We start from the raw sequence: 26,598 nt of genomic DNA, 5'->3' as shown, positions 1-26,598 counted from the left end.
AAAAATTTCAAGTCGATGACTCTAATAAAAATTTAAAAAGAAACGTTAGACGCGATGCCCTGTCACAATGTTACATATTCTTCATCAGTGGTGTCAAATACTCCCTGTCAAGACCAATGGGTCTTAACTGTAGCTCGCTCTTCACTTTACATAATATTTCCGTGATGTCGGCAATTCTATAGACAATATTTTAGTTTTTTTAATGACATGACATTTCTGTGATCTGTGGGCCCACGCCATTTTATAATTTTGGACATGTTGATTTGTTCGTGAAGATGATTTTCTCCACGCAGTTATTTAGTTACTATAATATTATTCAATAGTTTAGATAGTGAATCGAATAGAAATAACAAATATGGACATGTCGGAAGTAAAAGCGTTCAATTCGGAGGTATTTTTGTTTATTATATTTTGGATATTGCGAATATAAACCATGGCATCGTTTTAACAATTTTTTCTCTTTCAGTTATCCGGATTGTACGATAACAAGCCGCCTATATCAAAGGCTAAAATGAGTGCTATCACCAGAGGTGCTATAAAGGCCATAAAGTTCTACAAACATGTAGTACATAGTGTGGAAAAGTTCATACAAAAGTGCAAACCAGAATACAAAGTACCTGGTTTATATGTGATAGATTCAATTGTCCGGCAATCTAGACATCAGTTTGGGCAAGATAAGGATGTATTCGCTCCCAGGTTTGCAAAAAATATGCAACAAACCTTCGCAAACTTGTTTAGATGCCCCCCTGAAGATAAGGTTAGTTACATAAAATCATATTTTAGGTTAGAGTTTATCTCTGTCCAATCATATTTCACCATCATAGTTGCCATCAAGTATACAGTTCATTCAACTTGAAAAAACTGAGATAAAAAAACTATAAGTCCACCTGTACATACATACTTGTTTTCAATGCAACCAAAATCAGCACCAAAACTAAAGTTTTGGTTTCAATTTTTTTATAACCTATTGATCTCAGGTTTATGAAATCAATACTTAACCCAAGGTGCATCCCTACTCAGGAACTAACATTTTTGAATTTAATTCCTGAGTCAGGAATTGAGACACCCCATTGCTAAATACACCATAAAAATTCTTTCTTGCTTTGGTTTTGATAATAAATAACACAAGAACCTTCTACAGAAAGCTGATAATCAATTTAATTTGCTAATCCTTGTGGAAACTGTATATCGATTCCATTTAAGAAAAGCCAACATGTGTGTAGATGGGGTTTTTGTGACAGCTATTTATCTTAACAGCAACTAAGCAGGGCTACCATGGCATGCGCAACAATATTTTTATCATGCTATAACTATTGCTGTCCCTGTTGCTCATCACAATAAAAAGCAAAACAGGAACGTTTATCCTGTGATTTTTTGGATTCTTTTAGAAAAGAACCCATTACTACTCCTGAATCTCTATTTCATTATAAGTATCCACCTAAACATCATCCAGTATGGGTTAGGTTACACTGCAAAGGTTGCAGACTGCAAAATTTACTTATCAAAACCTTATGTCAATATGCAACCTGGGCCTTCATAATTCTCCATAGATAAATTGCAAATTAAGCTTGAAAGACGTATATAGATAATATGTAGGTTGGTTTCATCATGAGGCCATCCAGCCAAATGTGATCTAGTCTTTTCAAGACTGATGTGTTATATATATATATATATTGATTTCAGCGCAACATCATCCGAGTGTTGAACCTGTGGCAGAAGAACAATGTGTTCAGCTCACAAGTCATCCAGCCGTTGCTGGACATGGCCGATCCTAACCATCCACTACACCAGGAGGTCCTCGCGCAGCAGAATAATACTGCTAATGGTGAGTAATTTATATGAAACTCTTACATTGATGAGTAAATGATGAACAAGCATATAACATGTTCAGAGATTTGTAATTTGGTATGTAGTTTTCATTTAATGTGGTCAAGGGGTTTACCAAGAGATTATTTTCTTAAATTATTTTGAAAAAGGAAATTGTCGAGTTTTTACATAAAATTACAGCTATCCTTTCTTTTTTACATTATGACTTTTACCAGGATGTGATTATGCCAATGTCATAATTTGTGGAAATGATTGATAGTTTATGAGATTAAAAAAAATAAATTCTTTTAATGATTTACTCAGTGTGTTTATTTCCCCTCCGCCAATTTCGAAAACAATTTGTAAATAAAATAATTTTATACTCCCACACCTGACTTAAATTTTCAATCTACACAGTAACTACATAAGTGAACTGTGCTATGTATGTGAAAGATAATAGGCAAGTTATCTTTTTTTTTTTCTCCAATAAAACTCGTTAAATACTCACGTTTTTTTTTCTATTTACAGGTAGCAGTCTAAATGTGACACATAATTCGGACAAGAATTCTCCCGCACCAGCTCCATTGCATACTCCTCCAGACTCCTCTCCGATGGGTGATCAGGTAAGACCTTGGATCCTAAGGAATCTATCCTCCTGGCATTAGATTCAATTTAAATTCTATAAGTCTGAAATCTTAATCACTCTTTAACTGACTCGCATTTATCACATGAGGTAACATTTTTTTGAAGTACATTTTGTTATTGAAAGCTTTGATCACTAAGTATTATTAAGCCAGCCTCGTAACGAATTTTAATCAAAACAAACAAAAAAACAAGAATAAAGAAATTGTTTTTCCTCAGTGACATTGACTCACTTAGCATAATTGTTACAATACAAAATTATTTTTTCTATTAATTACTATGGGACATTTCAACATCACTTAATAATTGTCATATCTTTTGATTTCACAACATTGTATGACATCAAATAAAATCGTAATATAACAACTAGACAATATAGGTCAGGAAAATTATGAATATTTCACATCTTAATCCAACTAAGTGGAAGTTTAAATGATTTTCTCTATTATTTAAGTGACTAACATTTTTCTCCGCAGTTCCAAGACCAGCCATCCAATCAGTCGGGAGTGAAATTCAACCGGAAACTTCTCAACGACTTTGAGTACGAGAGCGAAGACGAGCCGGTGCCGGTGGAGCCCACGCCGCCCCCGCATTCCGCGCCGCTCCAGTCTCACCACAACCAGAGTCATCAGAGTCACCAGAGCCATCAGAGTCACCAGGGTCATTCGCATCAGCAACATCAACCGCATCAGACGATCACGGGTCAAAATCCGGCAGACGTTCTTGGAAGGTAGTTTTATAATATTTATTACTTATTCATAATCGTTGGTACGGGACAAGTTTATTATACTAGAGAATGCCCGCGGGTCCGCTCGCGTAATGAAAAAATTCTGAAAGCAATTCAGGAAATGTCTTTTCAATTCAAACCAGACCCAGCATTTTGGACTGTGCGTTGATAGGTCAGTCAGTGTACCCAAAAAACATACTGTCATTTATTCATTCATTCATATAATCACGTGTATATCCCGCTGAAGTAGCCCCAAGGCCACGATTCGGGTGCTTATATAGGGTCCCGGGCGACGAAGAAGGCATAGCGCCAGGCCATAGACCAATTTGGCACAACGGCACAAAAAATAAAAGATGGTTAATAAAGAATTTGTTTGTTATCTAAAACTGTGACTAAACCAAAATGTTAAATAATTTTTTCTTTTACAGCATCCTGACAAATCCCGAAATCATGAGGCAGTTGCAAAGTTTACAGCTCATGACAGGAATGCAGATACCCGTAAGTGACTTATCATCTAAACGATATAATTTGGTCAATATACATATATTTTGACCTAATTATATTGTTTAGAGTACATACTCTAAATGATATAATTTGGTCAAGATTTATCCACAATGATATAATATGGTCAAGATATATCCTCTAAATGATATAATCTGGTCAAGATATATCCTCTCAACTAATTAATTTGGTCAAGACACTAATAATAGAAGACAATGGAAATCAGACAACAATTAGTGATTAATTGTTGTCTGATTTCCATTGTCCTTAACCTGATTCCTGGATTGTGGTCACAGGCCGACCCGAACTACTGTGGCTACCCACTCGCCCACAAGGGCTTGTAACCTGTCACTATTTGAATCTCTATTCCATCATAAAGGCAAAAAGCTGAACGTGGCACATCAGTCTCTTCAAGACTGTTTTCTTCCCCGCAAGGGATATCAATATAACTAAATTTGTTGTGTTTATTGTGTTTCTTTTTTCAGAATCTAATGCCCATGATGAATGACATGCAAATGCAACACAACCAGAACCAAAATCTTCCATTCTTGGTAAGTAACGGTAAAGTTTCATCCATTCCAAATATGGTAGTAAAGTGGGGTAGACAAAGCCAATAGGCTCGAAAGACAGAGATGGTCGCGTGAGTTGTCCGAGTGTAGTAGCGGCAGGAAGTGACGTGAGCGATGCGTTACGAGGCCGTGCGCCCGCGCATCCCGCTTAGGAATGGCTCCCAAATGTTGGGGAGCTGGGACAAATATGTATAATTTTAAATTAATTAAAAAGCTCGCTCCAAGCCTTGCTTGTGTGGTATCTATTGTAAATATTTGTGTGCACGTTTATTATTTGGTATTTACATATGTATTTTATCTATGTATGTAATATTTATGTATGTCTATAAATAGTTGTGTGAGTGGGGTACACGCCTGCCACCCTTTCCATCATGTCTCCTGTCTCGGGTCTGCTGGAAGTGATATCTTTAGAAATAATCAGAACCTATATGTACTTTTGTTTCTTTATTTTATAGATTCCTGATGTTTTCTGTGTACACAAATAGGTTAATAAATAAATAAATAAACTTTTGTTACAGAATTCTCAGTCGGAACAACAAAAGCAGACTGAACCCAAAGACGACATGGCCAACGAATCTGATATAGAATTCGTCGAGACCGGACCTCAAGTCATAGAGATTCCAGACGTGAATGATTCAAGGTTTGTTTAAGAAAATAATTTAGAAAAGAGAATCCCAATTTTATAAGTTTTTACCTTATCGCCTTAGTGGTCCTATTCTTTTTTCTATTGGTGCCGGGAACCACACGACCTTTAAATACAAACAAATACTTATTTCAATTTTACGCTCACAAGATGTAAAGTCACTATTTCAATCTCGACATTATCATCAAGCCAAACAGCTGAACGTGGCCTATCGGTATTTTGAACACTGTCATCTCCGTTCACCCCGCAAGGGATATACAGGGTGACTTTTAATTCAATTGCATAAATTTAACTGTTAAGTGTACTCATCTAAAGGATATTCAAAAACGTTAAAAGAAAAATATAGGTTCCATTATTCAGAAAGTACGAAAAAAATAAAAGTATCATAATCCACGATCCTAAATACGTCATATCACCCCGGCCAGATGGAAAAGCGACGGGTAAGATTTAGAGGTTAACGACACAATAATTTCAGCTGAGCGATCTCGACAACTCTGTACTTTACTTGATTTTGATACTAGAAAAATAATTTATTTTTCAGACATTTATTTACATGTTTAGTTTTAATTTCTTTTTGTAGTATTGGTCTCTAATAAAGCGTGTGACGTCGTTTTTGAGGGTTTTTAAATGTGAAAATTATGACGTTTAATTTAAAAAAAATAGGCTCAAACGGCTCAGAAGCATGGGTATAGGCTATGTTTAAAAGGATGCAGTTGTTATAAATGTCACCCTGTAGACGTGATTATATGTGTGTACGTATGAATTGTAAGTGTGTTACAGAAGCTGAACGTGGTCAATCAGTTTTAAAAAGACTGTTGTCTCTGTGCACTCCGCAAGGGATGTAGACATGATTGTATGTGTGTTTCAGGAGCCCGTCGCCGGCGGGCCGGCGGCACCGCTCGCGCTCGCGCTCCCCGCGGCGGCGGCGCGGCGAGCGGCGCGGCGAGCGGCGGCGGCGCGACCGCGAGCGCGACAAGGACAGGTGAGACGCTGTCTCTCTCTACACCGCACGCGCCGTAACACAGTTGTTCTGGTTTACAAAGTTCTACCTAGAGACGCAAAGAATAGTGATTTTGCCGAATACTCAATATCCGGCCGTATCCCTGGCCGGAGCGCCGGATGACGGAAAGGGAGTGTTTGTTTAGTTTGCTAGTACCTAAATCGTGTCACAAAATGCATAATTTAGACTATAATAACTGAATTTGTGATTTTATAATAAATACTTATACATATATTTATCTTGCAAAAATCATGTTTTATTATCAGTTTTAACCGTTTTTGTATCTCTTGTTCTGTTTACTATTACGATAACATTTGAGAGTTCTATCCGCAGTTACGGTAACATTTGTTGATTCCCTTCACCCATCATTATAATGTTGTGCAGTATTTTTTCGTGACTCTTGTCTCGTACTTTCCGTATTTCTACTGTTTTCTTTAATTTGACAGCTAATTCTTGTCGGTAGAGTTAAGTGGAACTTCCTCCATTTATGTCTTTTCTCTGTCAAAATTTTTTTACTTGTAATGGTATGCTGTAACGTTTATTTTTTTGCTCTATTTGATCAAAATATTTTATTTAATATTTTATTTTATTTCTCACGTCTATATCCCTAGCGAGGTAGACAGAGCCAACAGCCTTAAAAAAATACTACTTGAAAATAGAACTGATAGGCCATGTTCAGCTGTTTGTCTTACTAATAGAATTGAGATTCTAATAGTGACAGGTTGCTAGCCCATCGCCTAAAAGAAGAATTCATAATATATAATCCCTCAGTCGCCTTTGACGACATCCACGGGTAAGAGATGGAGTGGTCCTGGAGGGATATAGACGTGATTATATGTATGTATGAGAAAGTTGGGATTATTATGCATCCAGTATTATTTTTCTATTTTTGTAACAAATATTTAAATTATCACCGACAGGGAGAGAGAGAAGGATCGAGAAAAGAGTTACAAAGAGAGGGAGGCGGAGAAAGAGAAACAGCGGGAAAGGGAGAAGAAAGGATTGCCGCCCATCAAGAAGGAAAACCTTAGCGGTGAGTGAGAATGATTTATAATACATATGGTCACGTCTATATCCCTTGCGGGGCAGACAGAGCCAACAGACTTGACAGAGAGTACCTCTTTCCACTTGCCTCGATCTCTGCATACTTCCTTCGCTTCATTCACATTCATAACTCTCTTCATGCAAGCTCCGCGGTTTCAGGTACTTTTGACCTGACCCTTTACCAGGACGTCCTTAATTTTGGCATGTAGGATGAGAAAATATGTACGGAATTGTATGAATGTGTGTCACGTCCATGTCCCATGCGGGGTAGACAAAGCCAACAGTCTTGGAAAGACTGAAAGGCCACATTCAGCTATTTGGCTTAATGATAGAATTGAGATTCAACTAGTGACAGGTTGCTAGCCTGTCGCCTACAAAAAGAATCCCAAGTTTGTAAGCCTATCCCTTAGTCGCCTTTTACGACATCCATGGGAAACCACACGGCTGTATGTATGTATATTATTAGAATAAGTGAAAGCAGAGAGTGCAGTGAATACGTTAGTTTATTTAATTTAGATAAAATCTTAGGTACACATAAGACATGACACAGCAGATGACAGAAGAGAATAAGTAGTTCTTATTTTTAATCTACTCGACACAATATACAATGGCCAGGGTGTTCGTTATTGATATTGAAACCATGAAGGTTTAACATATATCCACATCCACACTATTAATAAAGAGGAAAGATTTGTATTTTTGTATGTTTGTGTGGAATAAACTCAAAAACTACTGGTCCTATTTTGATAAAATTTGGCACAGATATAGAATAGACCTTCAAAAGTAATATAGGCATAAATTAAGTTTTGAAATAAATTTATTTCAAAATATAAAACACAAAAATATGTCCACCCGTGCGAAGCCGGGGCGGGCCGCTAGTGAATAAATAAATGTGGTTTGTCGGCGAGCAGTGTGCAGCACCACGCTGTGGGTGGGCCACCTGTCCAAGCTGGCCACGCCCGAGGAGCTGTCGGACCTGTTCGGCGCGCTGGGCGGCGTCTCCAGCATCGACGTGGTGGCGCCGCGCGGCTGCGCCTTCGTGGTCATGGAGCGCCGCCGCGACGCCGCCAAGGCGCGCGCCAAGCTCAACAAGCACAAGCTGCACTCCAAGGAGATCACCGTGAGTCCTTCCACTTTCTCTTACCGACATTCCGGCTGTAGCCCCCCCCTCTACTAGTTACTTACATAGCATCAATCCAAAAAAGGAATAGGACCACTCCATCTCTTTAGCACAAGCTGCACTCCAAGGAGATCACCGTGAATTGTCACCTTCTCTTTACCTCCATACCGGCTGTAGGCCCCCCTTCCCCCCTACACACAAGTACACACTACTAGTTACTTACATACCGTGTGGTTCCCGGCATCGATACAAAAAAGGAATAGGACCACTCCATCTCTTTAGCACAAGCTGCACTCCAAGGAGATCACCGTGAGTTGTCACATTCTCTTCACCTCTTGGCTTTACCTTCTCTTCACCGACATTCCGGCTGTAGCCCCCCCTCCCTACACACAAGTACACACTACTAGTTACTTACATAGCATCAATCCAAAAAAGGAATAGGACCACTCCATCTCTTTAGCACAAGCTGCACTCCAAGGAGATCACCGTGAGTCCGTCCACCTTCTCTTCACCTCCACACCGGCTGTAGGCCCCCCTTCCCCCCTACACACAAGTACACACTACTAGTTACTTACATAGTGCCGTTTGGTACCCGGCATCGATACAAAAAAGGAATAGGACCACTCCATCTCTCTAGCACAAGCTGCAGTCCAAGGAGATCACCGTGAGTCCGTCCATCTTCTCTTACCGACATTCCGGCTATAGTCCCCCTACACCCAAATAGGCTATTATTTGACTATAATAAAAATATACATTTTTTTATGTCATCAGTCTTAATATTATTTTTTTGGGGCGATTTGTAATAACGCGAGATAAAAATATTGCATTATTTTAACAAAATCCATATTTAATGCAGCTGTCACGTGACTAAAAACGACCGTGATTGGCTTGTGACGTAGATTATGCATAAACAGACTGTGGATCGTACCGTTCCTTAGTGTTCACTATTATTTTTTCAAGATTTTATAAGTGTTTTATCGCTCAGGTTTGCTCAGATAACAAGTTTTTAATAATGGAAACCAATTTCGACATTTCTGACAGTCGAAACCTACTTAAAGTGGACGCAATGATGGTTGGCGTTTTTGTGTTGATGTGTGGCGTGTTGTATTAGTGCATTGAGGCACTGCACCACATTTATAGGAACTAATTTTAATAATTTTTACACATATGAGGTGGAACAAGTTAAATAAAACAAGAGAAAATCAAAACTATTCGGAACACCAACAAGCTCTGTATGATATTTATGCGAAATTTACGTCACTGCATGTCATGGCGGCCATATTGCTAAAAGTCACGTTATGGCGGCATATTTGAATATGGCATTTTCTTTTTCGATTTTTTAATAAAATAGCTAAAATAAAGAAATAAATTTTTTTTTAGGGCTCCTTATAAACAAATAAATACCCTAAGATAGTTTTTAGAACTTTGTCAAATAGCCTATTGTAGTACAAAGATACTAGTTACTTACATAGTGCAGTGTGGTTCCCGGCATCAATACAAAAAAGAATGGGACCACTCCAACTCTTTCCCATGGATGTCGTAAAAGTTGACTAAGGGATAGGCTTACAGACTTGGGATTCTCTTTTAGGCGATGGGCTAGCAATCTCTCACTATTTGAATCTCAATTCTATCATTAAGCCAAATAGCTGAACGTAGCCGTTCAGTCCTTTCAAGACTGTTGGCTCTGTCAAGCCCGCAAGGGATATAGACGTGACCATATGTATGTTTGTAGGTACTACTTATTTCTAGGGAATTCTCTTTCGGTAGACCCGTGAGAGGAGAGATGAATATTGGAGCAGTATGTCGTGTGCATAAGTATGTTTGAGATCAATATGAATTATTTATTTAAACTTCATTGCACAAAATACAAATATACAGCACAATTGGCGGACTAAATGCCAAATGCATTAGCTACTAGTCAACCATTGGGTCTGACAGAGAACTTTATGTGGGATCAAACCAAATAAATATATATCTATACCTGCACAAAATATAAAATAAAATTATTATAATAAACATACATAAAAACTACCATGTATCCTAAAAAGATAATTAAAGAAAGATACGACTATTATACTTTGTATCATCTATAACGAAAGAAAAACGTGTTCGAACAGTCTGATCATGTTCCAGGTGGCGTGGGCTCCAGGGAAAGGTGTGAAAGGTCGCGAGTGGAAAGACTACTGGGAGTCGGAGCAGGGCGTGTCGTACTTGCCGTGGGCGGCGCTGCACCAGCGCTGGGCCCTGGGGGCGCTGTCGCTGGACGCCTTGGAGGACGGCGGCGCTGTGGACGAGGAGACTCTGCCGCCTTGGCTGCCACCAAGGGTCAGTCCATTTGTTGTGATATAAGTCTTGTTTCAGGCGACATCGTGGATGTTTTGAGATGATGATGATATGGAGAGAACAACAAGGTTTTTTAGCCAATAATAAATAGAACCTGGTTGACCGAGCTTTGCTCGGTCTACCAGAGATGGCGCTGATATAATTTCTTAGCGGTTTTTGAAATGTTTATATATGTTGGGAACCGAGCTTTTCTCGAACCTAGGACCTTGATAAATCGATTCCTTGAGCCGAAAAGCCCCTAATCTGTAACTTTCATGAAAATCGTTGGAGCCGTTTCCGAGATCCTGATTATATATATATACAAGAATTGCTCGTTTAAATATTATTAGATTTTGGTTTTATAATCGTTTGGGATTCAATATTGATGGACTTACCCAAATTTAGGAGTATGTTGTCATTACCTTCAAATACTACGATGAAGTGTGAAGAAAAAGTTGCTAATGTTCTATGTTTGATGGGAATCAATTTAAGATGGCCGCCGTCACAAAATGGCGCATAACATGTTTATCCATATTCCATTATATTATGCAAGAGAAGAAATTTGCATTTCTGTATGTCTTCAACAAATAAACTCAAAAACTACTGGACTGATTTTCATTAAATTTTGCACAGATATAGAATATGTTTTCTGGAGTGACATAGGCTACTTTTTTCTCGAATTTCCCACGGGAACGAACCCCCGCGCATAAGCTATTATGAAACAAACACTAATACCAAAATACTATGACTAATTTGTGTTGATTCTTCATTGAATTAAATATTTTTCTCGTCCAGATAATCCCAAAAATGATGGACAATATGTCCATGCTGGGCCTGCCGCCGTCGTCCGCGGCGAACATGCTGGCAATGCCGGCGCCCGGCATGTCGGGCGGCATGGCGGGCGGCATGGCGGGCGGCATGTCCGGCGGCATGGCGGGCGGCATGTCGGGCATGCTGCCGCCCAACATTCCGCTCCCGCAGGCCGCCATCACCATGCCTGTGCACAGGATGCCTCCGCCTGGGTCAGTTCATTTCTGTTTTATCCGTTTTTATATATTTATAACAAACTTTAATCCAGGATTTTAGTGTAAAGGTGTAACGAGGTCTCTTTCTCAGAGGAAAAGATTTATCAAATACTATATTAATTTAAATTTTAGTACTGATTGTCATTAGTGATATACATGTGAATTAGGTAAGGTCTTAGATTAAATATATACCACAAAATATAATAATAATAATAGAGTGACCATAGCCCAGTAATCCAATCCACTAGCATCCCATCCGCATGACCCAGACTAAGTAAATCCCTACCTGGCAATAGTTTGGCAGTTGGGGAGGGCTGTCCGTTGGTGTATCCCAATGGTTCATCAAGGGACATATCTCCACAGCTGCAGCCATCTCACTCTAGAACAAAAGGTACCAAAGGGCCTCTTCATGTTGGCTTCGGCCCCATGAACGCCTCCCAAATGACCGGGTCCCTATGGGCCCGTGCACATTTTACATGTACCAACATAATAGAGGAAAATATATATCTATTTCTAATGAATAAAATCAACATCTTTAATTTTAATAGAAGTAATTTTAATTATTTGTGTCTTGATTAAATCTAAACTTACGTCTGCATGTAGTAAATGATGAATGTAGCAATGAAAGAAGTTGTCAGGGAAAAGATGTAATCCTTACGTAACATTCCATAAAAATATTTGTATCATTGCGATTTTGCAAAAAGATAACTATACATACTCTTTACTTCAACGATGTAAAATTCAAGAGTAATTTTTTTTATTACTATATTTAGGGTTCCACAATCCCAATTGATATTTATGAGCTCTAGAAATTTGTTGTATCTAAAAATATTTTTAATTAAAATTCCATATACATTTATTTTATCATACTAAATGCTAAAACGATTGTTTCCCCTCTCTCAGTCTTCCCGCGGGACTCCCTCCAGGGCTGCCTCCGGGGTTGCCGCCCATGAGACCGCCCACATTGCCAGCTGGCGTTACAGGTAACATATTATTTTATCTCATACATATAATACATAAATCATGCCTCGTTCCCGGAGAGGAATAATAACACGTATAAACATGGAGTGTATTGTAAAAGCCTGCAGTAACCGGTGCGCGGGCGCCGCCGCCCGGTAACTATTGCGTGCGCTGTGCCGCTTGATAATCTATCTCTTTCCCCATGGATGTCGGAAAAGACGACTAACGGACAGTACTTGACGCCATTTTATATTCGTTTTTTTATTGAAACGGATTAAATATAAATATAATACCACCTGGAATAACTTCATCTGAATCACTGTGAATATTACGCTTTGGAAGCGGCAGTAAACTTAATTCTAAGTAATTTATTTGACGTCAACCAATGTTGTGAAACAAACAGATATGACAATTATTTTGTAATATTGAAGTGTTCCAGAATAATGTATAAACGTTTTGAATTTGAATAAAATTTCTTTTCAAGACAAATATATAACTTTAATAGATATTTAATTTATTTCGTGTGATCAGTTATTTAATATTGTTATATTTTCAGGTATGGTAGGCGGATTCCTAGGTGGTTTGTTGGGTGGCATTGTTCCCGGCCTGCCTTTGATGCCACACGCCGCTCCGCAACAGCCACAACACCAGGTAATAAATACATAAGTATATATAATTACGTCTTTATTCGTGGCCGGGTAGACAGAGCTAATAATCTCGGAAAGATTGATACGCCACGTTTAGCTCAATGATGGAATTGAGATTCAAATAGTGACAGGTTGCTGGGGCATCGCCTAAAAGATGGATCTCAAGTTTATTAGTCTATACCTTAGTTGCCTTTTATGACTTCAATGGGTAAAATAAGGCTTATAAACGTTTGATTCCTCTTGTAGGCGATGGGCTAGGAATCTATCGTAATTTCAATTTCAATTCCATTAATATGCCATGCAGCTAAGCGTGGCTTATCAGTCTTTTTATTCCACGCAAGGGATATAGACGTGATAATATGTGTATAAGTAAGAAATATTTAAGTCAACAACAGTAATAAGTTTACAGAGCTGAAATTTCATCATCGAATATTATTAATTTTTACACTTACAAAGTCTTATCATATTTTGATTTCTATGCTCATAACATCACCGATATATGTATAATTAATTTTCAATAATAACATGAACTTGGGATTCTTTTTTAGGCGATGGGTTAGCATCCTGTCACTATTTGAATCTCAATTCTTACATAAAGCCAAATAGCTGAACGTGGCCATTCAGTCTTTACAAGACAATTGATTTTATCTACCCCGCGAGGGATATAGACGTGACCATATGTATAATGTTAGAATTGAGATTCAAATAGTGACAGGTTGCTAACCCAACGTCTAAAAAAGAATCCCAAGTTTGTAATCGCCCTTAGTCGCCTTTTACGATGTATGTATGTATGTAATGCCGTGACTGCCGCAGCCCCCGGCCGCCGCCGCCGCCGACGACGCCATGGAGCTGGACCCCGAGGAGCCCCCGGAGCCCGCCGCGCCGCCCGCGTTGCCCGACCAGGTATAGGCCTCTCCTCGACTATTGGCATGTCAAAACATATCAATTACAACATATAAAAAAAAAACAATATTTTGTTCATGAAAATAACCCTTAGCAGGCAATTTTTCGCGTCATTTTACATTTCAATAAATTTAGGTTATAACTAGTGATGTAAATGTTATAACTAGTGATGTAAACCATTTCAGGTCAAACTCACGTTTTAAGTTCATTCACTGTTGTCTTGTCAAACCATTTCAGTCAAACTCGCGTTTTACGTTCATTCACTATTGTCTTGTCAAACCATTTCAGTCAAACTCGCGTTTTACGTTCATTCCCTATTGTCTTGTCAAACCATTTCAGTCAAACTCGCGTTTTACGTTCATTCACTGTTGTCTTGTCAAACCATTTCAGTCAAACTCGCGTTTTACGTTCATTCACTGTTGTCTTGTCAAACCATTTCAGTCAAACTCGCGTTTTACGTTCATTCACTGTTGTCTTGTCAAACCATTTCAGTTCAAACTCACGTTCTACGTTCATTTTTAACATATTAAAAAAAAACAATATTTTGTTCACGAAAATAACCCTTAGCAGGCAATTTGTCGCGTCATTTTACATTTCAATAAATTTAGGTTATAACATTATACGTATGTATTTACTTTTGGTAAATGCTTTTTCGATCTTGACTATGGTATTGGTATATACTCAGTCTGCCCCGTAAGGGATGTATTCTCATTTTAGTATAAAACAACATAAAAACGAAAGAAGCGTGATTTTATGTATGAACAAACATAAAAATAACATAAAATCACACCTTTTTCCCGGACGGGTAAGCAGAGACTACATCTTTCCACTTGCCACGATCTCTGCATACTTCCTTCGCTTCGTCCACATATTTAAGTATATTAAAGATTTATTTTTAAAAAAAAGGTTATTTAACTATGCATTCTAAGTTTTATTTGAATCGTTCCAACGGTTTAGCTGTGACAGCAAAACAGACAAACAGACTTCGGCATTTATAATATTAGTCATTCATTTAATATGACATTGTCAGCGATTATTTTTTTTATTTTATTTATTTATTTATTACACAATATTCATTATGAACTTAAAACAATATTCCGCAAAACTGTTTTCACAGTTCGACTGCGGTCAGTCTCATTTAAAGTTACTAATTTAACACAATAAATAAAACTATTTAACGAGTATGAGTTCTTCCCAGCTCCAAGCCCTGCTGTCGAAGCCGCCCCCGGTCTTCAACTCGGCGGAGCCCCCCCCGGGGTTCAACATCAACGAGCCTCCCCCATTCAACGCATCACAACCTCCCCCCACTGAGGAGAACAAGACAGAGGAGGTATTATAACTTATTTATTTTAGTTATTAAACGCGCACGTAACTAAACTGTCAAGCAATTTAAGTTTGTGGAATCCAGTGAATCCGGGGTAGACAGAGCCGGCAGTCTTAAAAGACTGACAGGCCACGTTGACTGTTTGGCTTAATGATAGAATTAAATTTCAAATTTAAAATTAAAAAATTAAAATTCAAATAGTGACAAGTTGCTAGCCCATCACCTAGAAGAAGAATTTCCAAGTTTATAAGCCTGTTCCAACCTTAGTTGCCTTTTACGACATCCATGGGCAAGAGATGGAGTGGTACTATTCTTTTTTTTATATTCAATATAGGAAATACCACTAGAGTATTTCTCGAAATTGCCGCGGTAACAGAAACAAGCAGGAGTTTATGTGTTTAATACGTTTTGTTCTAAATGAAGACTTGGTGAATTGTCTTAGGAGAGGAAGTCAGACCGCGACAGGAGAGACCGAGACCGAGACCGCGACCGGCGCGGGGACCGAGACCGGAGAGACCGCGACCGGCGCGGAGACCGCGACCGGAGGGACCGGGAGCGGTGAGTTGTATACATACATATCACATCAGACATACATACATACACATTATTACTGTCATTTATTTAATTATTCCATGTTTAATTATGTAAGTATTAGCATGGTTGTTTAGTTAAATATGTACGTAGTTAAACGTTATTTATGCACACGCCATACCGCTCTAAAATTCATCTTTCCTCTCATGGGTCTACTGGAAGAGATTTCTTTTGAAATAAGTAGCACCTTTGTACTAGAATTATTGTAATAAATGCTCCTGTATATAATTTTGTGTACATAAATAAATAAATACATACATACCCATGGTTGACTGGTATAGATAATGCTTCTAGCATTAAGTCCGCCAATTGTGCTATAAATTTGTATAATGTGCAGTGAAATTTTTAAATAAATAAAATATCATCACGTCTATATCCCTTGCGGGGTAGATAGATAGAACACTCTTGAAAATACTGATAGGCCACATTCAGCTGTTTGGCTTACTGATAGAATTAATATTCATATAAAGTGACACGTTGCTAGCCCGTCTCCCAATTTTATAAGCCTATTAGTTATATGATCAATTTGTGATATCAGTACTTTTTTTTCTAGAAAAGTTACTTTTTTGAATAGTTATGAATGTAATAACAAAGAGTATTCTTACATTTACATTAGATACGTTCATAAATATAGTTGTCTCTATATCCCTTCCGGGATAGACAGACCCAACAGTCTTGAAAAGACCAAATATCTTATATATAAAATTCTCATGTCACAATGTTCGTTGCCGTACTCCTCCGAAACGGCTTGACCGATTTCCATGAAATTTTGTGAGCATATTGAGTAGGTCTGAGAATCGGCCAACATCTTAATTTCATACCTCTTAGTGACAGGGGTTGTCCACACTTAAATTATTTTTTTTTACTAAAAATTATTTAAAATTTATTTATTTGGGAAAACAACGTTTATCGGGACAGCTACTATAATATATATACATATGTATATTTATGTATGTATGTACATAGCTGGAACAATTTATATGTTCCAATTCGCAATGTACCACACAAACGAAGTAAATTAACTCAATATTATATTTTGCCTGCAGGGACGTGAGAGACAACCGCGATGACCGCCGCGACCGCGACCGCGACCGGGACCGGGACCGCGGCCGGGACCGACGCGACCGCGACCGCTTCCAGGGCAGGGACAGCAACAGGTACCTACAGTTGTTGTTATAATACATACATACATACATATGATCACGTCTATATCCCTTGCGGGGTAGACAGAGCCAACGGTCTTGAAAAGACAGACAGGCCACATTCAGTTGTTTGGTTTAATGATAGAATTGAGATTCAAATAGTGACAGGTTGCTAGCCCATCGCGTTAAAAAAAGAATCCCAAGTTTGTAAGCCTATCCCTTAGTCGCCTTTTACGACATCCATGGGAAAGAGATGAGTGGTTCTATCCTTCTTTGTATTAGTGCCGGGAACCACACGGCACACGGCACGGTTGTCATTACATCTATTTATTTATTACATACATACATCACTATCTATTTGTCACATCTTTTAGTTTTAAAACATTGGTTGGTCAATCAAAATATCACAGACTCCTCCTATTTAGATTACCACGTATAGTCACGTCTACATAAATCCCTTGCGGAGTAGACAGAGCCAACGGTCTTAAAAAGACTGATATGCCACGTTCAGTTGTTTGGTTTAATGATAGAATTGAGATTCAAATAGTGACAACAACAGGTACAGTTGTTATTATAATATCTATTTATTTATACATACAAACATACATAAAGTCTCTTCATGCAAGCTCTATTAATACATATTCATGCAAGCAATATTTTGTAACTTTATTTTTTTCATCATCACAGAGAACGCAGCCGCGATAAATCCCCCCGCGCCAACGCCGAGAATCCCGAGAAATCCCTCCAGGACCGCCTGTGGGAGATGGCCAACGGGAAGCCTCGCGACGGAGAGAAGGACTTCGATATTGAGCGACCCACAGACAGGGAGAGGAACACCCTCATTGACAGGCTGCCTGCTGGGCACGATGCACAGGCGGGCGATGGTGAGTCACTTGTTAATTGCAACAAAAATTTGTTAATGACATTGTAAGAGCAAGTGAATGGCGGCTTCCCTCTTGGTTGACTTCAAATCCCACTTCTGATGTTATTCTTGTCTGGTTTAGTGTGGTATGGTATTGTATTAAATACAAGTGTATAGCACAATATGCGTATTTAATGCTAGAAGCATTATTTAATGGTTGACATTGGGTTTGACAGAGAACTTTAGGTGGGGTCAAACTAAATGAATATTTTTATTTATAAAAATAAATATATACCTACGCGACAAATTACACAGATTGAGTTAGCCTCGTAGTAGGTTCGAAACTTGTGTTACAAGATACTAACTCAGCGATACTATATTTTATAATAAATACTTATATAGATAAACATCCAAGACCCAGGACAATCAGAAAAAGTTATTTTCTCATCATGCCTTGACCTTCTTTTTACTTTACAATTAGCGTTCTAAATGCAAAAGCATTATTTTCTAGTCAACCATTAAGTCTGACAGGGAACTTTAGGTTGGGTCATACTTAATTAATTAATATTAATATATTTATAAAAATAAATATATACGCGACAAATTACACAGATTGAGTTTGCCTCGTAGTAGATTCGAAACTTGTGTTACAAGATACTAACTCAGCGATACTATAGTTTATAGTAAATACTTATATAGAATAAACATGTAAGACCCAGGCCAATCAGAAAAAAATCGTTTCTCATCATGTCCTGGCCGGGATTCGAACCGGGGACCTCCGGTTTCGGGTACTCTTGACACGAAGAGTGCTCTCCCAACGAAGACCTCCTCTCTATGTGACAACGACAGTATTATTCGTTGTCAAGGTCTTGAATTATGCGTCTTTTCAGACGTCTTAGAGTATCAGGAGCTGAACAGCAAGGCGATTAGAATTATAAATCCTACTACTATTATAAAGGCGAAAGTTTGTATGGATGTATGGATGTTTGTTACTCTTTCACGCAAAAACTACTGAACCGATTACCATGAAATTTGGTATATAGGTAGCTGAAGACCCAGAATAACACATAGGCTACTTTTTATCCCAGAGTTCCCGCGGGATTGATAGGGTTTCCATGCGGACGAAGTCGCGGGCGGCCTCTAGTATATATATAAAAATAAATCGTTCGTTTCCAGAAGAGGAGAACAAGCCGGCGCTGGCCGGAGCCCCGGGCGCCGCGCCCGAGGGCTGGGCGCCGCCGCGGGCGCCGCTTGCGGGGCCGCCCTTCAGGGCTGGTCAGTCCTTGTTTTATACCATGTTAAATGTGAACATCGTATTTATCTAATCTCGGTAGAAACAATAGTCCTATTTGTTTCTACCGAGAAACAAATAGGACTATTGCCTAACTCTTTCCTGTTGGTTTCGTGAAAGGCGACTTAAAGATAGGCTTTTAAACTAGGGATTCCGCTTTTAGGCGATGGGCCTAGCAACCTGTCACTATTTTAATCTCAATTCTATTATTAAGCCAAGCAGATGAACGTGGCCTTTCAGTCGTTTCAACACTGTTAGCTCTGTCTTCTCGACAAGGAATGTAGACGTGATTATATGTCGTAATCTAGATAGGAGGAGTCTGCGATAGTTTAAATTGACCAACCAAAGATAATGTAATAACCATAGCTGTGAAATAGTTAGTGATATTCAAAATAATAAAAAAAAAACTTTTTTTTTTTAATATACAAAACTTTCAGACCATGTTATTCTTTCAAATAATTAAATAGATATTTACTATTACAGAGTTGAGAATGAGAGGCCCGCCTCGACCACCGATGCAAGGTACGACTCCCATGCAAATTGCAAAATAAGAAATGATCAGAAACACCAGGAATCTTCATAGAAAGACGTTAAAAGATTTAAGTGTAGTTGAGTCAATAATGAATCGTCATTTCTTATTTTCAAATAAAAATAACTTTCCTCCTAGTGAACCTCTCTTCTCAGTAATCACATTTTTTATTTGATAACGTGATTAACATTGCGACTGCTATTTTCAGGAGGGCCATGGATGGAAGGCCCAGTACAAGGGCCGGGGCCGGGATTCGGGCCGCGTTTCAACGGAATGGGCCCACCGCCGCTGTTCAACCGTCCGCCTTTCGAAAGGCCGCCTTTCGATGGCCCAATGTTCGACGGACCGCCGCGATTTGAACGCCCGCCGTTCAATAGGATGCCTTTCGATGGAATGAACCGGCCGCCGTTTGATGGCGCGAGGCCGCCTTTTGATGGGCCCAGGCCGCCTTTCGACGGCCCCAGACCACCGTTCGACGGACCCAGACCACCGTTCGACGGTCCCAGGCAGTTCGACGGACCGTTCGAAGGGGATAGACCGTTCGATGGACCTCCAAGGTTTGACGGTCCCCCAGAATTCTTCGATAGAGGCAGGCGATTCGACGAGCGTGAACAATTCGGCGATAGGGGTTGGAACGGCGACCGGGACAATAGGGAATGGCCCGAAAGGAGAGGGGAATGGGATGACCGCAGGAGGGACAGGAGGAGTAGGGATCACGAAGACAGGTTCAGAGACCGCCAAGATCGCCAGGACAGACCGGATCGTCAAGACAGGACAGATCGTTCTGCAGATCGCAGGAGGAGTTTCGATAATTCCAAACAGGAAGAAAAACCGGCCAGGCCACCGCGAGAGGAAAGAAATAGAAACAAAGATAGGAAATCTAGATGGGGCGCTGCTGAAGATGTAGTGGAACCGCAGATCACAGAAACCGCTGAAGTCACAGCGGAGGATAGTGAGAACAAGAATAGTGAAGTTGTCGCTAGTCAAGAGGAACAGATTGTACAGAATAATGATAACAATAAGGTTAATGAAGAAACAGATAGCATTGAAATGCAAAGCGAGGAGAAGCAACATTTCGAGGAGTCTAAAGTTGATAAATATGAGGACAAGGCTAATGATCAGGATAGTAATGATTCCATACCAAAAGATGAAGAAAGTACAACATTTAAAGACTCGGAGAGTAACAGTACACAAGAGGAAAGATTTAATGAAGTTGAAAATCCTGGCGAACAGGAGAATTTCAACTCCAGTAATTACGATAATGAAGAAAGTAGTAATCAGAATAGCACTGAACCCGTAGAAAACGAACCAATAGAAAGCGAAGCATCCAAAGATTCCGCACCTGATCTATACGACGCTAGCGATGCCATAGACACTAGTTTCCAACCTTCTATGGATACTTCTGAACCTGCAGTAGTAGAAAAACAAACTCCTACAGCTCCTGATGATGATATATTCAGTCAAGAAAAAGGGGAAGCAATGGAAGAAAATGCAGAAGAAAATGTAGTCGAAAGCAAAGAGGGAGCTTGACATCGGAAGAAGTGGAAAATGGGATATTTCCAGTGGAAATGATTCGGGTGACGTCTTGCCCGAGGACGACAGAGCAAGCGAATCTTAGCTATGCGTTCTTTTGACATTAAACTTAAAAAAAAAGAGTTCTAAACATATTGCTTCATCTTTAAACTTTATTTGAAATAAGAACGCATAACTGAGAGTCGACCGTTCGCCGAAAATAACGCCAAAGATTTATTTTATATACAAAGATCAAAGTTGAAATATACGAGTGCCTTATGGTTACCGAAAACGGTGTTTTGTTTATCGTCGGGCTGAGAAGAGGAACCGCCTGGGCGCTCAAGTGGAGCGACCCGGGCCAGGTATGGTCGCTCACTATATTTAACGCGCGTCCAGAACAATTGCACATCACTATTCAAAATGTTGCAACATTTTTTATATTTCGATTTTTAAATTGAACATCGTTTCTCTATCTGTCAAAAGTTGCAACATTCCTTTTTCAAATGACACAGTTGTACTCGGCGGGCGTAATTTTTTGTCGTTATTTTATAATGTTGAAATAGAGTTACATTATTTTGTTTTATATTACTGTTGATTTTTCAAGACTATCTGAAATTTTTTTAACTCTATTTCGACATAATTTAATATCGCTAGCAATGTGTGCAAAATACCTCGGCGTCCGTCACCCGAATCGGCCCTGGATTGAAGACCCAACGAAACCAAGAAGACTCAAGAACTGCGATCATCGACATGTCTCTTTAAATTCTTCTTGATGTCTCGAGACTTTTAATTGATGTTTTTATTTTAGGGCTTAACGGTTATATTGTACTATGTGCTATATCTTTTTATTTTGTTTCACTTAGCTTACGTATGAAATTGGTCACTTATATTCTTACGTTGTCTAAAATCTAGATCTATTATAGAATTGATTCGCTTTGTCTAAAATAAATTGGTGGGGGTAGTTGTTACGGTTTAAAATATCTATTTGATAGATAACTAACACATGGATTAATGAAATATAGGGTATATTGTAGTGATTCATCATCACGTTTAGATTTTACTTTAAATAATCGATTTGAAGCGAACATCGTGTCGTGTGTACTCACTACTCTATTGCGTGTCGCTTGTATAACTTTTTTTATAAAATTGATATTATATGGGCTCAATTGATTGATTATTTTCGAAGAGCGTTAGGTATTAGCCCACATGTAGATAAGCAATTATAATTTAAATGCATGCAACTATTTCACTGTCATATTTGTACTTCAATAAAATTATTTTAAGTCATGGAGAAATGTTTAATTTCGCAAAGGTGTAGCGGTGCCTGTTGACGTCAGAGGTCACTTTTGCACACATTGACTGGCGCTTGTTTTTTCTTGTCAATTTTCAGCCACAGCAGTTGCTTTCCAAACTATATAGGCAGTCAAAGCGCAGGACCGCTTCAATTTGCAGCGACTACAACAAAGTGCATACCTACTCCGATCTACTTCTCGTAAATTATGACATTGTGTTTTGACATTTTATCTTAATTAACGAAATAATGGTAAAATTAAAATGTTTTATTACTTTTGAGCTCCCTACCATCAAAAGACTTCCAGCCAATGTTGAACGAGATATCCTTATTCCTTTCATACCTCAAAGCCTAGACCCGAAATAACACTGTCTAGTAGGCCGCCGCCAAAAAATAGCATGTCTTCTTCTCTTCATTAACTTTGATTACCCGCAGTTATTGCGTCCGAGACATACCTGGTTTATTTTGTAGAGCTCGTGAGTGAGAGCCAACAAGTCGTTTCGTACATACCCACCCTAAAAATATTACGTTTACTACTCCCATGCTGGGACGATTTCTCATTTAGTTTCACCTACAATAGATAGATAGATAATTCATTTATTTGATTTGCTACACACGATCTACAATTTCATATGAAATACAAATTAATTGGGTGTGAGTTGCAGCAATACAAAAAGGTCACAAATCAACGAATTTATTGCTGTAGAGCAATACGCTGATTTTCAGTTATGACCTAGGTGCTAGTGCAGGTCAATCTGCGCACGTAACAAAAAAATAGATACCGTCTCGGTTGCCTTGCACCACGATGGGACCACTCAATGGTTCTAGTGAGATAGACTGAATATTTTTGTCACAAAAGTTTCAATCACGGTGTGTAAAGCAAACTATCAAACATTCTTGAGTTGACCTACATACCTATTACGCATAGGTATAAAATGTTGAATGTTTTGAATATTTTACTGGGACGTACGCCAGAAGGAAGACGAAAAATCAAACCGTTGTCCCTCTCAATGCACCCACATAAAAGTCCCAACGTTTTTTTTATCTCTGATCTATTACTACTTATTTAAGGACGTTGAAAACAATAATGCTATCTTTTCTACCTGCCACTCCAGATAACCGCACAGCTAAAAAGAGAGAAAATAAGACGAAATGAGTGCATAGAAATCTTTGACATAAATTGGATACTTTATGGTAGAAATCACTCTTCACGGCAACACAACTGCTCGTTTCATATGGCAACATCAAATTCGATTAGAGTTCGATGTCGTCCGAAGTCAATAATGTCACTTCCATCGGTCACTGTCAAAACGTGTAAACAAGCTGAATTCAGTGTTGCCAACTTATCTTTCAGAGAGCTATGAAATCTTAGCCAGAAATTGATTTTCAGTTAATTAGCGCTTTTTAAAATGCTATATTTGGAGATCATAGGCAGTTTTGAGGTAAATCTGAGATAAAAAACAAGATTCAAGAAGTTTATCGTCAATGCTATCAATATAACACATAATTTCACTGAATATGTCTTTACAAAAAAAGAGTCTTATCAATGATTAATTAACAAAGTTTTTTCGAAATCATGATCAAATATCTGTAATGATGAACCACCTAATCAACAAAAATACTCAAAAACATCACGTCGCGTCATTATAGAGTTGTTAAAAAGGAAATAAATAGTTTGGAGATATGCCTCCTATTTGGCACGCTGGTCACGTCCCCATAACATTTATTACTACATAACTTAATTCACTGATGTGGTAGTAACCTATTAACATAACTATATTATTAGTAGTAGTTAAATCTGCTAAAAGATCTTTAGCGTTTTCTTGGCAATTTTGCGCTTTTATAGGTGTAAGTTAGCGTTTTTTGATCTGAGATAGTTGGTAACGTGCGGTGCTGGAATCTGAAATTGATGTTGATGAATGATATCAAAAACATTTAAACCATTTGTAATTTATATCAAACCTACGCTATTGATCAAAAGGAACAATACATTGGTAGTTTATTAGTAACTCAATTTGTGCGAGCTTTTTTATTGATATGGCTGACGAGTATGCTGCCATCAAACGAGGAAAATTAATACTCAAAGGAGATAAACCCAAGTAAGTTTTAGATCATGACAACAGCAGCACGGAGTAGTACTTTGTGTAATGATCACCAGGATAGACCTACCTAGGTCTGTGCTGTAGGTCTAGACCACGCCATAGCTCTGATTGTTCTGGATATCGAACTAAGTCTTGGAGCACCATTTTTTTTATTTATCTTACATGCAAATATAATACTGATAATTTCCGTTTATATTTTAGGGCAAAAAAACGCAAACATAAGAAAAAGGAAACATCTGAAGACTCCAAAGTTGATGAGGACAGTCTAAAACATGGCGGTTGGTGGCGAGTGAACAGAATTGAGGATATTACTGGTCCCATATCAATTGAGTTTGGAAATAATGCCTACATATCAGCTCTTGACAATGGTTTATTCACAATTGGGGCTCCACATGGAGACACAGAAGGTCCCTCACCAGAGGAGATATTTACAGCATTCCCAGCTGGAGAAAATAAATTCGCATTGAAATCAGGTTACGGAAAATATTTGGGTGTCTCTAAGGATGGTGTTGTTATCGGAAGATCAGATGCCGTTGGAGCTATGGAGCAGTGGGAGCCTGTTTTTCAAGATGGTTAGTCTTTATTTATTAACTAGCAGCGAGGGCTTGCTGATGTTTGATAGTATCAAAAAATCTCAAGTGATTTGAAAAACAAGCACACTTCATATATTGTCATCCAAACTTTGTGACTCTCAATTCTATCACTAAGCCAAACAGCTGAGCGTGGCCTATCAGTCTTTTCAAGACTGGTGGCTCTTTCTACCCCACTAGGGATATAGACGTGATCATATGTATGTATGTATGCAAACTTTGACATTTTTTTGATGGTACTTAAACCACTTCGGTTTTGTGGTTCACTATAGTGAACCACTTATTTTCTCACAAAATTACACTTAAGATTTTACACAATGTTGATAAAGAGGCACACTCCAGGCTCCTCTCAGAGGCTCTCAGAGGCATGTAGGAATTAGGAAGAAGAGGTGTGCAGAATGTAAATAATAATTTTTGTTCATCACTTTATTAGAAAATTTTGAAGAAAACAAAAGATCTCTGTATCAGTTGTTACTATTGGATGTTGAAAATGAAATTTGTTTTTTAATTCCTTATAGGAAATTTCAAACATCACTTAAAAAAATAAATATTTCAGGTAAAACAGCCATCCTTAGCTCCGTCAACAAGTTCATGTCAGTCAACAGTGAAGACTCCGTGGTGGCACAGAGTTTGTCTGCGGGAGATACGGAGTTCTGCAGTATACGCAGCAACAAGACGAGAGAGGTGAATACTGTGGTGTTGCCTGCCGAGGAACAAGGAGACCTTGCTGAAGTTGAAGTCAACTATGTGTAAGTTAAAAATCTAAACTAATAATAGGTGTTTAATTAGCAACAGGCTTTGTTAGTAAGTCAACATTATAGGAATCATATGATTTTTCAAAGAATTCAATCCACTGCAAGCTTCGTCGAAAAAATGTCAGCTAGAGAAACAGTCCTTACAAAAATGATAAATGATTTGGTAGCATGATTTTAATGAATGTGTTTCAAGATCAGAGCTCAAACATGAACCATTTTTTGTTGAAAAGAGAATTGATTCACATTATCTTAGAAACTACTGGACCGATTTTGACGAAATTAAGCACTGAGATATACTAAATTTGTTGAATTAATATACGTCGATAGACACACAACTTATTTCTGCAAAGTCCCATGGAAGCCACACAGTTTTGAGTTAAACTAATCTTAAAATGTTGTGATTTTATTTTCTTGTTACAGCAAAAAGTTCCAGAAATTCCAAGACAAGAAACTACGTGTCAATGACGGCAGCGTTATAGAGCTCAAAAGGGCGAAGGTGGAGGGGAACCTACACGAGACACTTCTGGACAGAAGGAGTAAGATGAAAGCTGATAGATATTGTAAATAGAGCATGTAGATAAGTTTAATGGAATAAAATAATTGTGACTAATTATTTTGTTTCCTTTGATAGAAGCACTGGTCTGGCGGAATTCGGCCTGACATTCTCGCTATTCTGAACGTTGCTGAGATAGTCCTCAAA

General features: G+C 38.5%; 2 protein-coding genes across 3 annotated transcripts; both read left to right on the top strand.

The window, feature by feature from the left end:
• The first annotated feature begins 230 nt into the window (after positions 1–230).
• LOC106137376 (SR-related and CTD-associated factor 4) lies at positions 231–22,447 on the top strand. Of its 2 annotated transcripts, XM_060945404.1 has the most exons (23): positions 231–391; positions 467–757; positions 1,684–1,825; positions 2,335–2,429; positions 2,925–3,178; positions 3,604–3,673; positions 4,162–4,227; positions 4,764–4,885; positions 5,757–5,870; positions 6,809–6,921; positions 7,844–8,052; positions 10,186–10,377; positions 11,170–11,396; positions 12,303–12,382; positions 12,916–13,010; positions 13,820–13,909; positions 15,108–15,239; positions 15,676–15,791; positions 16,871–16,981; positions 17,654–17,850; positions 19,005–19,103; positions 19,603–19,641; positions 19,857–22,447. In XM_060945404.1, the coding sequence occupies exons 1-23, from the start codon at positions 356–358 to the stop codon at positions 21,176–21,178; spliced, it is 4,212 nt and encodes a 1,403-aa protein (XP_060801387.1). In that variant the 5' UTR covers positions 231–355; the 3' UTR covers positions 21,179–22,447. The 2 variants fall into 2 exon arrangements, with proteins under 2 accessions (XP_060801387.1, XP_060801388.1); XM_060945405.1 differs by lacking the exon at positions 19,603–19,641.
• A 1,892-nt stretch (positions 22,448–24,339) lies between these two features.
• On the top strand, positions 24,340–26,508 carry LOC106137353 (protein FRG1 homolog). Its single transcript, XM_013338165.2, has 4 exons — positions 24,340–24,550; positions 24,755–25,125; positions 25,700–25,892; positions 26,319–26,508. Exons 1-4 carry the CDS (start codon positions 24,489–24,491, stop codon positions 26,464–26,466), a joined length of 774 nt encoding a protein of 257 aa, XP_013193619.1. The 5' UTR covers positions 24,340–24,488; the 3' UTR covers positions 26,467–26,508.
• Positions 26,509–26,598: the final 90 nt, after the last annotated feature.

Source organism: Amyelois transitella, chromosome 8, assembly GCF_032362555.1.
Source record: "Amyelois transitella isolate CPQ chromosome 8, ilAmyTran1.1, whole genome shotgun sequence".
Lineage (NCBI taxonomy): Eukaryota > Metazoa > Arthropoda > Insecta > Lepidoptera > Pyralidae > Amyelois > Amyelois transitella.
Note: the sequence above shows the minus strand (reverse complement) of the source record. Positions and strands in the feature narration are given on the sequence as shown.